Source organism: Engraulis encrasicolus, chromosome 8 (assembly GCF_034702125.1).
Source record: "Engraulis encrasicolus isolate BLACKSEA-1 chromosome 8, IST_EnEncr_1.0, whole genome shotgun sequence".
In the NCBI taxonomy this organism is placed as follows: domain Eukaryota; kingdom Metazoa; phylum Chordata; class Actinopteri; order Clupeiformes; family Engraulidae; genus Engraulis; species Engraulis encrasicolus.
In genome coordinates, this window is record NC_085864.1 from 36,978,521 (window position 1) to 36,992,685 (window position 14,165).

Here is a 14,165-nt window from a genome sequence, read left to right on the forward strand (position 1 = left end):
CAGCTGTGTCTCCTCTCAACACAAACAAAACACCTCAGTGATGCATTTCATACACGGAAGAGCGATGGTGTCAATCACAAGGTTTGAAAAGTTAAAAAAAATTGAATCATCCCCGCCACATACTAGTACTACTACAGACATAGACAGACTATCTGTTTGACACTATTGAATGGTTTGTTTGTTTGCTCAGTTGTCATTGATGTAGAAAACGGTTGTATTGTATCAATTTTTTTGTCAAGGTTTAGATTTTCTACAACGCCAAGGCAAGCACTAAAGGTGTGCATGCACTCTTCTCTGCAGCACTGCCTGCTCTGCCTACAGCAACCAAGTGGGAATTGAACTGGTAACCTTCGTTTCCTTAACACTTTCTGGTCCAACGGCAGCAGCTACCGAGTAATTTCCAGTGGGAACCGTTTTTTAATTTACTGAGAGTGCCAGCCAGCTGCGATTACGCAACCCGTTGCACAGCGCACACACCACACATCCCGCGGCAGTGCTTTGTCGTCGCGGCCCATGATGCATTGGGAGGAGCGTGGACGATCGACAGTAACGCAATGCATATAGATGCCATGTTGCATATGGGACTGTGCGAGGCACCCCCAGGGCTGTTGGATGCTGGGAGTGTGTGTGTGTGTGTGTGTGTGTGTGTGTGTGTGTGTGTGTGTGTGTGTGTGTGTGTGTGTGTGTGTGTGTGTGTGTGTGTGTGTGTGTGTATGTGTGTGTGTGTGTGTCTGCGTGCGTGCGTGCGTGCGTGCGTGTGTGTGTGTGTGTTATTGTTGCTAATGTTTACTCTCCGACGACCTTCTGCTCTCTATGCAATGCCACAGGGCAGTCCGTAACAATAAGGAGGGCATGGCAGGATCAAACCGGTATGCTGCTGCCCATTCACCTCCCTGCCTGCCTGCCTGCCTGCCTGCCTGCCTGCCTGCCTGCCTGCCTGCCTGCCTACTACTCATCCACCCTCCACCTCCCCAGTGGTTCTGAGCAAAGATGTTGGTGATTTTCTCTGTATGATGATGTGTCCATATTAATCATGGCAGTGATCAGGCTAAGGCCCGGGGCAAAATATCCTTATCGTATGTGATGCAACTTGTGATGCAACATATGTGAGACCATTCATATGTCACTGGCGGGATTGACGGTATACTTGTTGACCAATATATTTACATGGGGAGTGACACAAAGAAAACCTTCATAGCTGTCACATTGCCAAGTCAGTCAGGTATGATAGAGATGATGACTTTGTGTACTTCCTTAACCCCTTTGGACAGACCCTATGTTATAACCTTCCTGTCACCAAAATTGTAATGACCAATTCTAAATATGGCTCTCAGTACTGTCGTAGCAATGCTGTTAAGATGTAACCACGCCCTGATGAAGGCCAGACGGCTGAAACCGGTCGGCGTTTTTAACATGTTTACCCCGATGTAAAATAAAGGGTTTTTAATACTTCAACTACCTTGACTCAAAGGAGAGTGCTTTGGATACAGTTCATAAGTCTGTCAAGCCCTAAAAGGAATAACCAGATGCACCCCTTCAACCTGGAGAAAAGACTACAGTATAGAGCGCTCCCTATTCTTTCCTTTTGCTGTTAAGATGTAGTTGAGTCTTTTCAGCAATTACTGAATGGGCCCGTCAGCGGAAATGTGTGCAGAGAGGCTATTAGTAGCAATTGAAGACCCAATCCAGTGACGAATGAAAACCTGAATTTGGTGGGTTCTGTGTCAAACCATATTTTCAGAATCAGCTGGTTCTATTTGTGTCTTCTGCATCATAGTTCTGGCGATGCACAGGAAGGCCCATGGATAAGTTTAGGAAAGTGATTCTCAAAGTGTGCTCCAGGGACAACAGATAGTCCGCAACAGAGCTCAGGTGGTCCATGAGGGGATTTCTACTTTTCCAAGACAAGCTAGTAGTGGGCTATGGCTGCATTCCAATATTATTTAATTTTCTGTCGTCATCATGATGAACAAGCAGGCAAATGAGCAAGGGAGGATGGAAGTCCACATATTGCAATCCACCCTATATTTGTAACATTATAACAAAGCTAAACATAGCTGAAGTCACATTTTCACCACAATGACAGGCTTGTCATGACAGGCTTGCAAATTAGCATCCATCAACTCTTAATTCAGTTGACAGGTGGTCACTGATCATTTTTGGGGTGGACAAAGTGGCCTTTGGTCTGAAAAAGTTTGAGAATCACTAACCTAGGGTTAGACTCAGGCTTTTGTTGGGCTTGAGGGTGCTCGGGTTGTTTGTTGGTCAGCTGGCACTGGCAGCATTGGTGCGTTAGGTTGCAGTGAAGGTCACCCAACCTTAGCTTAGCCAGATGCGGCTGTGGCTAGAACTATGGCTGTCACAAGGAGAAGTCAGCAGCCGATGCTGGAGGCTAGCGGGGCCACGATTACTGTCCTCATGAATGTTTAATGGGAGTGATGGTCTGTTCTCATTAACAGTACGGCCGGGACTTATGCGCTCAGACTTAAATCACAGCACGGTCCCAGGGGAGAGAGTTAGCTGTGGGTGGTGAATTGTCCCCATTACGAAAAAAATATGGGCGTCCCTAATTTGGGAGGAGGAACAAAGCACCCAAACATGACATGGCAGATTTCCCCACTACCATGTTAAATCTAGTGGGACACCAAAATAAAGTCATTCGCAATGAATAATATAATATTGTGAATTTCGTCATTCTGAATTATGTCATTATGTAATTTGCATTACACGGGTAAAAATTTCACTCGACTATTATGGTTGAAGCCTCAGAAAAAAGCTTCCGTGGATGCCATCCAAAAACCACAGAGCTAAGTGTACCTGACCACTTTTTGCTATTATTCTGTTATATTATTCCACTATACTATATAATGCAGTGGAGCTGGTGTGGTAAGGCTATGGCTCCCATTTAATAATATTCTGATTGGTTGCAGACCTGAATCATTTCCTTTCTGTTTTCTCGTGTTTGGTTCAGCAACTGTGCTAGTGATGTGCACGCATTCTCTGAGTTTTTGAATTTCAGGGCTGAGGCAGGTGGATGGATGTAAGTTCTACAGCAGGACTGAGGCAGTCATATCAGAGCTACTGTAACAATGCTACTGTCACTGTAGTCAAAACAATGCCACATCATATCAAAGCCATCAGTTATCTCCAGACTGCTGCACTGACCTGGTGTCATGAACCTCCAGGGCAAGGAAATGTTGTATGTTTTTCACTAAATAAAGCTTATGTCTGGAGCATATAGTAAGAGCTGTGTGCAGACCAACCCTTTTCAAAGCCACAAAGCCATATCACAACTACATCAGAGCCATTTCAAAGATGCAACCAGGCCATATCAAAGCCAAGTAAGGACCCAGTCTCAATCACTTCGGTACCCTTCTCGAATCTCTCTTGGAATTTGCAAAAGGTCAAGTCATTTCCCAAAACAGCTTGAACAAACAGCAAAATAGCATCCAGTCTCTTGCTCAAAGTCCTTAGCTCACGGTTTTGTGTCAATGCACGTGTTTCACAGTTTCATAAATTCGGTGACAAAGCGTTTTGATTAACATGACAAAAGCAACTGATAATGTACAAAACTGAGAATTGTAGACAATCAATTGCATGGATACAAAGACATTTGCAATATGCAACTGACTTTTTGACCTGCACAGTAAGACAATGAAGTAACAATTGAAGAAAAAACTGAATTTCGATTCTGACATGGGAAATAGATGGATGTGCCAAACCAATTAAGACACAATTAAGTGGACAGCTACATTGACAACCCGGGTTCGATTCCGGCTCGGGACATTTGTAGATCCTTCCCCATCTCTCTATCCCAACTAGCTTCCTGTCTCTCCTCCAATTTCCTATCCCGAAAAGAAAGGCTTAAAAGCCCCAACAAATATTTTAAATAGAAAGGCAGCAAAACAACATCAGGGTTATCATGACACGATATAAGGGCCGGAACAGGACCATATGAACTGGATCAGGACCACATCAGGACCCAGAGTCAACCACCTTTGGTGCTTGTCTGGGCTGGGCTGGGCTGGGCAGGACAGCCAAACATGCAATCTGCTTTAGAGGACACAGCACATCTCCAACCAAAGGAGCTTCACGGCCCTGGCACAAAGGGTGCATGGCAGACAGAGGCTGAGAGAGGAAAGAACCTGCTGCCAATTGGCACATGGACTACTAAGATGCACAGCTTTAGAAAGAGAGAGACAGACAGAGATAAAGTGTGTGAGAGAGAAAGAGAGAGAGAGAGAGAGAGAGAGAGAGAGAGAGAGAGAGAGAGAGAGGAAGACAGACACATAGAGAGAGAGAGACAGAGAGAGAGAGAGAGAGAGAGAGACAGACAGACAGACAGACAGACAGACATAAAGTGAGAGAGAGAGAGAGAGAGAGAGAGAGGTGTGTGTGTGTGAGAGAGAGAGAGAGAGTGAGAGAGAGGGGAACAGAGAGAGAAGCACAGACAGACAGAAAGCCAAAAACTAAGAAAGAGAGGAAGACATGAAGCAAGCGAGCGCATGCAAGAGAGACCGAAAGAGACAGAGAGAGAGAGGGAGAGAGAGACAGAGAGAGAGAGAGAGAAAGAGAGAGAGAGAGAAGCACAGACAGACAGAGAGCGAGAAAGGAAGAAAGAGAGACAGATATGAAGCAAGCGAGCGCATGCAAGAGAGACCCAGAGAGACAGAGAGAGAAAGAGAGAGAGAGAGAGAGAGAGAGAGAGAGAGAGAGAGAGAGAGAGAGAGAGAGAGAGAGAGAGAGAGAGAGAGAGGCAGGCAAAGATGGGGTGTAAGAGTAGACAAGAGTGCAAGAGTCTCCAGATGGCCATTCTAATGAGCACAACAGCATCCATCTGCAGAGAACAGCCCTCTAGTACAGTGGAGCAGCAGGGACCAGATGTGTTCTTGCATCAAAATAAATAAATAAATAAACAACAACAACAGCACTAACAAAAAAAGTCACTTGCCAAAATGTGCTTTCAGGTGAAGTCTGTGTGCAGACAAGGTGCAATAATGTTTGGCTTTTTTCTGTATCTTCTTGGCTTATGTAATTTGAAAGCAGCCATTAGGTTGTTATTACAGAGTTGTTATGATGATGTCATTGGGAAGGCATGGCATTGGTCCAGCTGATGACTAATGATTTTCCTCTTTTGCATATTACATGAGCTTCTACGGCAAACGATTAGAGTATGCAGGAAGCAGTATTTGTGTCTGAAGTGGGTTGACCTGTGAACCCTGTTCTGATGTCCCTGTCCAAATTAGGTGTGTAAAAGTGTCCCATGTGTTCAATGGTTCAGTGGGGTCTTGAGCTCAGTTTTGGGAAGACGTTACATAAGATGCACTCTTGTGTTGTGCATTGTGGTATTACAGTTTGCCCATATACATCATTGATGCTGTAAAGTTGCATGAAAAAAATGCTTGTGGCCTACAGATTTAATGCAGTGTGTGCAAAACGTTCACTAGCCAGTGTGGCTGCACTGTTCCTAACCCATTATTTTCTCCTTCTTATCTACAACCATATGGTCTCTCAACAATCCAGGAGTTCCTTGCTGCATTGGAATCTCAGAATCAACTCGGGCCGCCAATTTCATTACATGTTGTGGTAGGCCGGAGAGAGAAACACAGCTTCGACGAAAAAAATCAATTCAATCCACAGGCTCTTTTGATAAATCCGCAAATCCGCCTTTACAGTATGTAGAATTATCCCGTGGGCGAGTCATGTTATTGCGTAATGCCTGTCTTCCCTGCAAACATTCACATAACATTACACAAACATGAAAACACCTTTACCAAAAATATTTTGGCAGCAATCCATATATTGGACAGAGTAAGGGATGATGAGTCCAACACAACAAGATTTTCGGCGTAAAAGTTGACTGAAACGACCACACTGATGCCGCCAATTATTTTCATACACACATTCTGTGCTGTAGCACTTTCATGGAAATAGCATCCCTGGACAATGCTTAACTACATCATAACAACGTTGATATGTCATTGCCAAGAGTCTTGGGGTGTCAAACTCAAATTCACAGTGGGCCAAAATCAAAATCTGGGACAAAGTCGTGGGCCGAAGTCAATATTTATTTCTAAAAAAATGGGCCAAAATGGGTGAAAATTGTGCATGCAAGCACATGATACACAAAGGCAAAATTCACCAACACAATTCCCATTGTATATGGTAGATCAAATGTGCCTGCCCGGCACATTCTGTTGTATCTGAGTGAAATGTTACAGGTCTGGGCTCACTCAAATTAATGATGAATGTGAGGAAACCTTAATACACAATTGGAATGCTCTCCAAATAAAATGACTCCACGGTCCAAATTTGGCCCCTGGGTTTGAGTTTGACATCCCTGGATTAAGATATGGTCCTTACCATTTTGGTGATGACAGGGTTTTAACAGAGGCTCTACATGAAATGGTTAACCACCCAACACACCCATGCACATATGCACAGCACAAGCAGACAACTCATATTTCACTGCATATTGTAGATTCTCTACTCTACTCTACTCTAATACATTTGATCTTTTACAAGATCTGGGCTTTTGTTTGGAATATTCCCTGCATACCCTGTTATTTGAGCCTTGTGATGTAGTGTTCAGCACATTATGTCCAATAACAGAAACTCATGAGAAGTGTTGGCTGCAGCAACTCTCCTTCATATCTATCTCTGTGCCTCTTGCATCTGGTGTCTGAGAGCGAGCGCAAAATGTCTGCTTATCAGTTTCCAGCCCTCAGGCAGCGAGAAGAAGGCGCACTGAGGGTTCATCGCCTGAAGGAAACCACCCTCATGTACCTCACAGAAAATAAATTAATAAGTGGATCTTTTTTTTGAAGTTGCCAGCTAATGAAGCTGCTGCTACCGCTTGACACTTCTGGGTTAGACTTCTAGGTTAGAATATTAATGTAGAAGGTAAATCTACTTATATCCTCATTGTTAACCATTTCACGCAGCTGGCTGTTACAGCTATAATGTTATAGAAGTAATGTTGTTATGATGTAGTTGAGGTTTTTTTTTCCAGCAAACCGTGATTCGGATTTTAGGTGATCCCACCTGCACCTAAAAGGTAGCCTATGAGGCCTATGCAAATGAATATAATGAGTGTGACTGCGTAAAAGACAGAACGTCTTTCTCCACCGGTCTAAGGTTGGTGACTGTATGGATATTGAGCACACTGAGTAGAAGAACAAGGAGATATGCATTAAGAAGCCGCAAAAGGGGAAATGGATAGAGCAGCTGTACCTTTCTTTCTCCACCACGGCCCCTCTGGGACAGAGTAGGAGAGGTCTTTGAACTCTATGTTGACTGCGGGTCTCCGGGGCAGGTAGGAGAACCTCTGTGCTTCCGTGAGGTTGTTCTCCACCTTCTTGAGGTGGCCGTGTAACAGTGGCGTCTGCTGACTTCCCGCATGGTGGTTTGACACAATGTCATCGATGGACACGCACACCGTCCTTGGGTCTAACATCAAGTCGGGTGGCCCATTGGTGTTCTGTAGGAGCGAGAGTGAAAATTAATATGACACACCATCACAAGATAGGCTACATACGTTGCCATTCATATTCTGTCAATTATTCAGCAAAAAGGGGCTGTTTGGGGCAGGACACACCACATCTATATGATGTGTGGTAATGCTTTCTGATTTCTCATTTGGGGAAAAACATGCAAAGAACTGCATGCACTCTGAGACTAAAAATAGTTCTTCAAAGAGATGATTAACTTCGGAGGCTCTAATGCAGTTCTGTGGAATGTGACATCTGCATATATAAAAGGATAGTCTAATCCGTTTGTATCCACAGAAGCCAAGGCTGGCGGGGTTACTATCGGTCATCGCTCAGTCCCGCAGACCGTGCGTAAAACAATACGTCTGATGTAAAAAATCGGTGCAATGCTTCTATATTATTTATTTGGCTGGGAATAAACGACCAGCATAGATTGTCTATCCAAACAAATGTGGTCAGTTACTAAAAAAAAACCCCGTCGTTACGGTGATGCCAATGTAAGTTATTTTAAAAGACTTCCCCTGTCAAGTTTATTATGTCGTGCGTAATAAGAACCGCACATTCAAATATAACGTGGATTCATTGTAGACTATATTTTATTCCGTCAATCGTCAGCAGGTGTTATCGAGCAACCAGAGTGATAATCAAATGAACAACTGTCACATGCAACATATGGTATTCATTAAAATGTAAATCATTAAAATTCATGTGCAGTCAGTTTTGCAAATACAAAAAAATCATTTAATGACAGGTCAATTTATTTGCTGCATAATTACATTACAATTTAACCACAATCATTCACCATCTCCATCATTTTGCCACAGGTTAAAACAGACTGGCGCAACATTCAAAGTACTGCGAGGCGAGGTTACTCCCGTTCATCTGGTTAGGAGCAGGTAGCCTGCGCTATTTCTGGCATCAACTTGCTGAATACATTGATGGAAAGGTTCAGGTCTGATGCTCAACTCTTATTTGAATCAGATACACCAACTGTCACAACATGTCATTCAAATCTGGCAGAATAAACTCAAAGTATGCACTTACCATAATGATGGAGTTTGTCACCGTGGTATTATTCACTGAGAAGGCTGCCATGAGACAGGCCATTCCTTATACGATACGCAGGTCAGTAAACCAAAAAGACGTGGTAAGAGAAGATCATCCAGCGCCTTTGGTATACTATTCCCGCATTGACATGCACGGTCCACGCAGCCCGCTCTGCCGAAGTCGCACTGTTATTGTTTACAAGCCGCCAACCTGCTCCCGGTGCTTTGTATGGTGACGTCACGTACTGTACCGCCACCGACTGGCGCCTTGACGGAGCAGGGGAGGGAGCAGAGAGCATATGCATCCGACTGAGGAGCACCGGCGGTGAGGTACCAACGTGCCCAAGAAAATGTGTATGGACATTGAGTACCTGAACTTCAGAATTTACTCACTCATTTCAGACCAAATTCACATTGTCATTGCAGACACATGAGTTGCAATATCAGGTAAAAGCATCAGGTAGAATCATATAAAGTTTGTTTATAACACTGTGCTACTTATATGTCCGTTACCAAGAGTGCATTAGGCCTATTGTCTCTATTAATGGGAGATACCGTAAGCGCGAGAGAAAGAAAGCTTTATAATGTAGCTACAATCTGAATTCACATCGTTTAGCCCACAAATAAGCAGGTGCATCATGAGAATGGGACAGTGGCACAGATGAAAATCGTGCTCCACCTCGTGGACACTTGCTGCATAGGCATGTGCGCGAGCAGTGATGCTGCGTTGTCATTCCATATAATTCGATTTCATTGACAACTTTGACCCAGGGATGGGGAGGGAAAAAACTGGCTGACTTCTCTCTACTGTTGCGGATGCGGATGAGGCTCTAGAACCTCTAGAAAAAAAACATTACACTTCAAAGGAGGAGAAACCCTAAATATAGCCATTCTCACTCTCCCCCTCCCCTCATCTGTGTACTGTGTGTGTGTGTGTGTGTGTGTGTGTGTGTGTGTGTGTGTGTGTGTGTGTGTGTGTGTGTGTGTGTGTGTGTGTGTGTGTGTGTGTGTGTGTGTGTGTGTGTTTTCCCCCCTCAGTTTTGAGAGCGCATTGCTTTCCCGCTTTTTTGCTGCAGGACTGCCATAGTCACAAGGCTTGGCATGTGCCTCTGCTGTGCTCTAGTCTCGTCTGCTCTGCTCTGCTCTCAATGGTCCGTCTCTTCTGCAGTGGAGAGTGGTGGATGGTTAGTTTTACTGATGAGTCCCTATCTGTCTCCCTTGGACAGCCCCTGTCTGCATTCTGCTTATTGATGCGATGGATAGCATCTCTTGTAATGAATTCTCTGCCTGTTTATTTTCCTCGATAATATCTCCTGTGATTCATGGACTGTTTATTAGTCATCAGATCTCTCGTCATTCATTAGTGACCAGGCTTTTGTAAGTTATTATCATATAACAATACATGAGATGTGATAAACATCTATAACTAAACGGTAATAGCCAAGTACAAACAGTTGTGCCAGATTATACAAAATAGAATGCTGAAAAACTAAATAATATAAACACAATCACCCAATTAACAATCACTGCACTAGACAGCCAATATCAACCCCTGATTTAAAAAATATATATTCGAATATATCAAACACACACACACACACACACACACACACACACACACACACACACACACACACACACACACACACACACACACACACACTTACTCATGTCTTTTATTACGTAAACCCCAACCAGATGTAAAAATATATATATATTTCATGACTGCAGTGTTTTTTGAACCAAAATACATGCACACTAACCCTGCCCAACTGAAACACGTGTGCGCGTGGATGTGCACGTCTGAACCATAGACATCAGCGCTCCCCACATCATTTATGTTAGTCAAGGTGATGATGGGGGTCAGTATCAGACGTAGACGCACATAACTATCCTCATTGAAAAGGTTACGTTGTTTAAATTTCATGATAAATGATACGACAACCTCTAAAAGTATACTCATTGCATGTGTGTGAACCATAGGAATATGGTATACCAGTAAATCTAGGTCTATAGTATAGGCCTACAGTAGTATAGGACGGCTACTGTCTGTATCAGGGCTTGACATTGGCACCTGCCAACCGGCCAAATGCTAGTAAAACTTGGCTGTGGCTGCCGGTAACAATTTCAGTGTGACTAGCCAGCTTGGCAGGTAGCGTATTCTATGATAGACTGTCAGAATAGCGTATATTCTGCACTTTGCCCCTTGTGTATCAATTGTTTGTATTAAAGTTCAAGAAAAAGCTCAGTTACTCGGTTTCTATTTGTTTGTTTTGTTTCCATGTAGAAACCGTGCACTCATCTTCTTGCTTTAAGCACCTCATTTTCTGAGGTTAGATGTAAAGCGTCATGATAAAAAAAAAAAATAACAAATTTGCGGTTAGTAGCAAAGCTGGATGGCTAGAGACTTGGGACAACCACTAGCCACAGTGGGCGGTAAGAGAAAAATGTATTGTCAAGCCCTGGTCTGTACGGTCTGAACTAGAACACATATTCCATTCCCAGGTGAGCAAGCCCATCCTGGAAGATATACAGGGCAGGCTGGCAGGCTGTTGGAAAAGTCAAGTCAAGTCAAGTCGGCTTTATTGTCAATTTCTTTACATTTCATACAAAGAATTGAAATTACGTTTCGTACTTTCCCATGCAGACATAGACCTACAGTAGACTTTAGGTGTGGACATAGACAATTGGACATAGACAGTACACATACATTACACCTAGAGTACCTACGTATACAATACACATACAGACATATAAAGTGCAAGACTGGGCAACAGAAGACATACATAGAACATGTATTAAAAGAGGTATTGTTGTGCGTTTTCAGTTATGTCCTATTGTGACGATTCTGACACAGTGATAGTGGCATTGTGAAATAATAATAAATATAAAGCAAGCAATTTGTAATGTGCAATATTTACTTTGTCCTAGTATGACATTCTAAAGTGGTAGTATTTGGTGCATAGAGATAAATAGCCCAGTTTGAATCAGAGCTAAGATGTTTACCTTTGGCTTGGTAAAAGAGATGTGAGGTGTGCACTGTAGGTCAGCTGCTGTTGATTGGGCCCTGCGTCTGACCGGCAACCCCTCCCCCTGGGCTCTTTGAAATAGCATATAAATGCAGGCGAGCCGGCCGGCTGGACAGCCCTTGTCCAGCCCAGTCGGAGATGTCAGGGGGAGCTGGAGCAGGGGGGACAACATGGGGCCTCTGGGAATAGCCATCTTCATACTGCTGCTGCTGACAGCGGGAGAAGGTACTACTCACACCATAGCCATTCACTTGTTTCCATATCGCCTGTCAGTCATCATATACCATATAGCATACACACACAAGGATGGGGGAGAGAGGGAGAGAGAGAGAGAGAGAGAGAGAGAGAGAGAGAGAGAGAGTGAGAGAAAGAATGGAGAGGAGACAGAAAGTGTGAGAGAAAGAGAGACATTTTAGGAAAGACAGAGGTGTCAATGCAATAGGAGGGTGTCTATTGTTGATGTAAGGGCCCCAGCTCAGTGATGTAGAAACTGTCCTTTGTGAAGACTGGGTGAAAATAACCAGATTTTTTTTTATTTTTTTGGTTGGGGGGGGGGGCTTTGTTATTTGTTGTTGTTGTGTGGTTTATTGTCTGTGTTATCTCCTGCTTAAAAAAAAACCTCCGGATGTTTATAAATGTGTAATATTTTGAAAAGTTTTTCACAATAAAAATGATTTGAAATATAAATTCATTCATTGATTTCATCATTGGAAAATCCTTCTTCTTTTAGAAATGCAAGCCCTCTTACCATCATTTCATGTTGTGTTTCCTCGTCTTGTCTCGACAGCGAATGACGGTGAGGTCCAGGTGTGGACGTGTGGGTACAGAGGACTCTGCAGAAAGTACTGCTATGCCCAGGAGTACATGGTTGGATACCACGGCTGCCCTCGCAGATACAGGTAACACATACACACGCACGCGCACGCGCGCGCACACACACACACACACACACACACACACACACACACACACACACACACACACACACACACACACACACACACACACACACACACACACACACACACACACACGTTCTCCTTGAGAAAAGACAATACTGTTGGCTTGACACAACCACAAGTGAGAGAATAGTTGAATACACAACAACTAGAGCAAAAAACATGTCTCATGCTTGTTTACAGAAAATATAATTTTGAGTCTGTATTCTTGCTTTGTGTTTATTTTTGTTTTTGTTGTCTTGTCTCCCCAGATGCTGTGCTTTGCGTTTCTAACAGAGGTTGACATAATGGCAGTCCACATGGAACGCTGCCTCTCCCTTCTCAAACCAATTCTTGACTTGTTGTTTGCTGTGTTTGCATTTCATTTCATAGTTAGTTCAATTGAAATCAAAATTTAGTTTCAAATCAAAGTCAAATCGATTAATTCCTCATTTAATTGCTTTGTGGCTCCTGATTTGGAAATCGACTGACAAGGAGCGAAGAACGTTGTAACAGTTCATCTGTATTCTGAACTACATCAATAAAAAAAGTTTGATAATACAAGTTTGACCTAGTCATTTATATGAGTCTGAATCATTGTCCCAGTTGTCTGTGTTGTACATGTAAGAGAGGGTTTGTAAGGGTGTGTGTGTGTGGATGTGTTTGCAAACACAAACAAACACGTGCACACACACACACACACACACACAAACACACACACACACACACACACACACACACAAACAACGTGACTTTGTGTTTGGGAAAGCCAGACCAGCCATGGCTATGACTTTGCAATACATTCCTGGCTTCTGCTTTGCTTTAGGCATTAGGTGGCTTAGACAAGCTTTGTGTAAATGGCTCACACGCTATGCCCCCCCTGCATTGTACACATCCAACGACCAAAACAATGTCTACCATGATGCCTCCGTTACATCACTGTGACTTTTTCCCTGGACTAGCCAATGTGTGTAGTAGACGCGATGGGTGTTTTGGTCGAGCCCATACATGGCAATGGGTACCCAGTCTGGGCACCTGCATCCTACAGCTCCAGGACAATAGCAAAGTGAACTGACCCAGTTGTGGGTAGCGACGGCGGGCCAACTGCCTGCTGGGTCAGGTGTACATCCCGCCTTAGTCTACTTCTGGACAATAGCACTGCTGTGTGCTGTGCATTGTGTGACTGCATTTGTGCTAGCCTCTTGAACATATATATATATTTTAATATAATTGATCTGGCATTAAAGGGCATGTGTTTTTTTGCTACATACAAACAGTGTCAACACGTTGTTGCCAACACATGCGTATCTTCTGTTGTTGTGGTGGGATGGCAACGGTTAAAAGGGTTGGGTGATGCCAGCCAGTCAACAAGCGAGCCCCCAAAGTGGCATTGTGTTGTGGACTATCACTCCCATCACTGTGCCCCCAGGCTGTGTGCGGTCAGCACAGCGTGACAGACCGGCCACAATGGAAGCAGCTCCCCACACGCCCACCACCAGACTCTCACCCCCCGACCTGTTTACAGCCAGTTTTGTTATATATATCTTTATCTTCAAAACAATGTCTGCCACCCACTGGTCAACCCGTGACACAGGCCATGTTGTGTGGTGCATGTGTTTGGGAAGGGGGTAGGGGGATGGAGAGTATTGCTATTGGGGAGAT

The 14,165-nt window shown here is 43.8% G+C and overlaps 2 protein-coding genes across 3 annotated transcripts in view; one reads left to right on the plus strand and one right to left on the minus strand.

Moving 5' to 3' along the window:
* abcg1 (ATP-binding cassette, sub-family G (WHITE), member 1) overlaps nucleotides 1–8,621 on the minus strand; it is a 50,351-nt gene extending 41,730 nt beyond the window's left edge. The window contains exons 1-2 of the mRNA XM_063205619.1: nucleotides 8,535–8,621; nucleotides 7,234–7,480 (exon numbers count right to left, since the gene is read on the minus strand). Coding sequence (XP_063061689.1) covers nucleotides 7,234–7,480; nucleotides 8,535–8,597 — 310 coding nt within the window. The 5' untranslated portion in view covers nucleotides 8,598–8,621. The remainder of the gene's footprint in view (nucleotides 1–7,233; nucleotides 7,481–8,534) is intronic.
* Nucleotides 8,622–8,825: 204 nt separating this feature from the next.
* defbl3 (defensin, beta-like 3) lies at nucleotides 8,826–13,029 on the plus strand. Of its 2 annotated transcripts, XM_063205627.1 has the most exons (5): nucleotides 8,933–8,983; nucleotides 9,575–9,720; nucleotides 11,582–11,790; nucleotides 12,353–12,464; nucleotides 12,776–13,029. In XM_063205627.1, exons 3-5 carry the CDS (start codon nucleotides 11,655–11,657, stop codon nucleotides 12,795–12,797), a joined length of 270 nt encoding a protein of 89 aa, XP_063061697.1. In that variant the 5' UTR covers nucleotides 8,933–8,983; nucleotides 9,575–9,720; nucleotides 11,582–11,654; the 3' UTR covers nucleotides 12,798–13,029. The 2 variants fall into 2 exon arrangements, with proteins under 2 accessions (XP_063061698.1, XP_063061697.1); XM_063205628.1 differs by lacking the exons at nucleotides 8,933–8,983; nucleotides 9,575–9,720 and adding an exon at nucleotides 8,826–8,866.
* The last annotated feature ends 1,136 nt before the right edge of the window (nucleotides 13,030–14,165 follow it).

Excerpts from the sequence above, each read along its gene's own strand:
- defbl3 (XM_063205628.1), top strand. The coding sequence starts at position 11,655 with ATGCAGGCGAGCCGGCCGGCTGGACAGCCCTTGTCCAGCCCAGTCGGA. Across the intron at positions 11,791-12,352 it reads GCTGCTGACAGCGGGAGAAG|CGAATGACGGTGAGGTCCAG; the intron begins GTACTACTCACA and ends TTGTCTCGACAG. Across the intron at positions 12,465-12,775 it reads GGCTGCCCTCGCAGATACAG|ATGCTGTGCTTTGCGTTTCT; the intron begins GTAACACATACA and ends TTGTCTCCCCAG.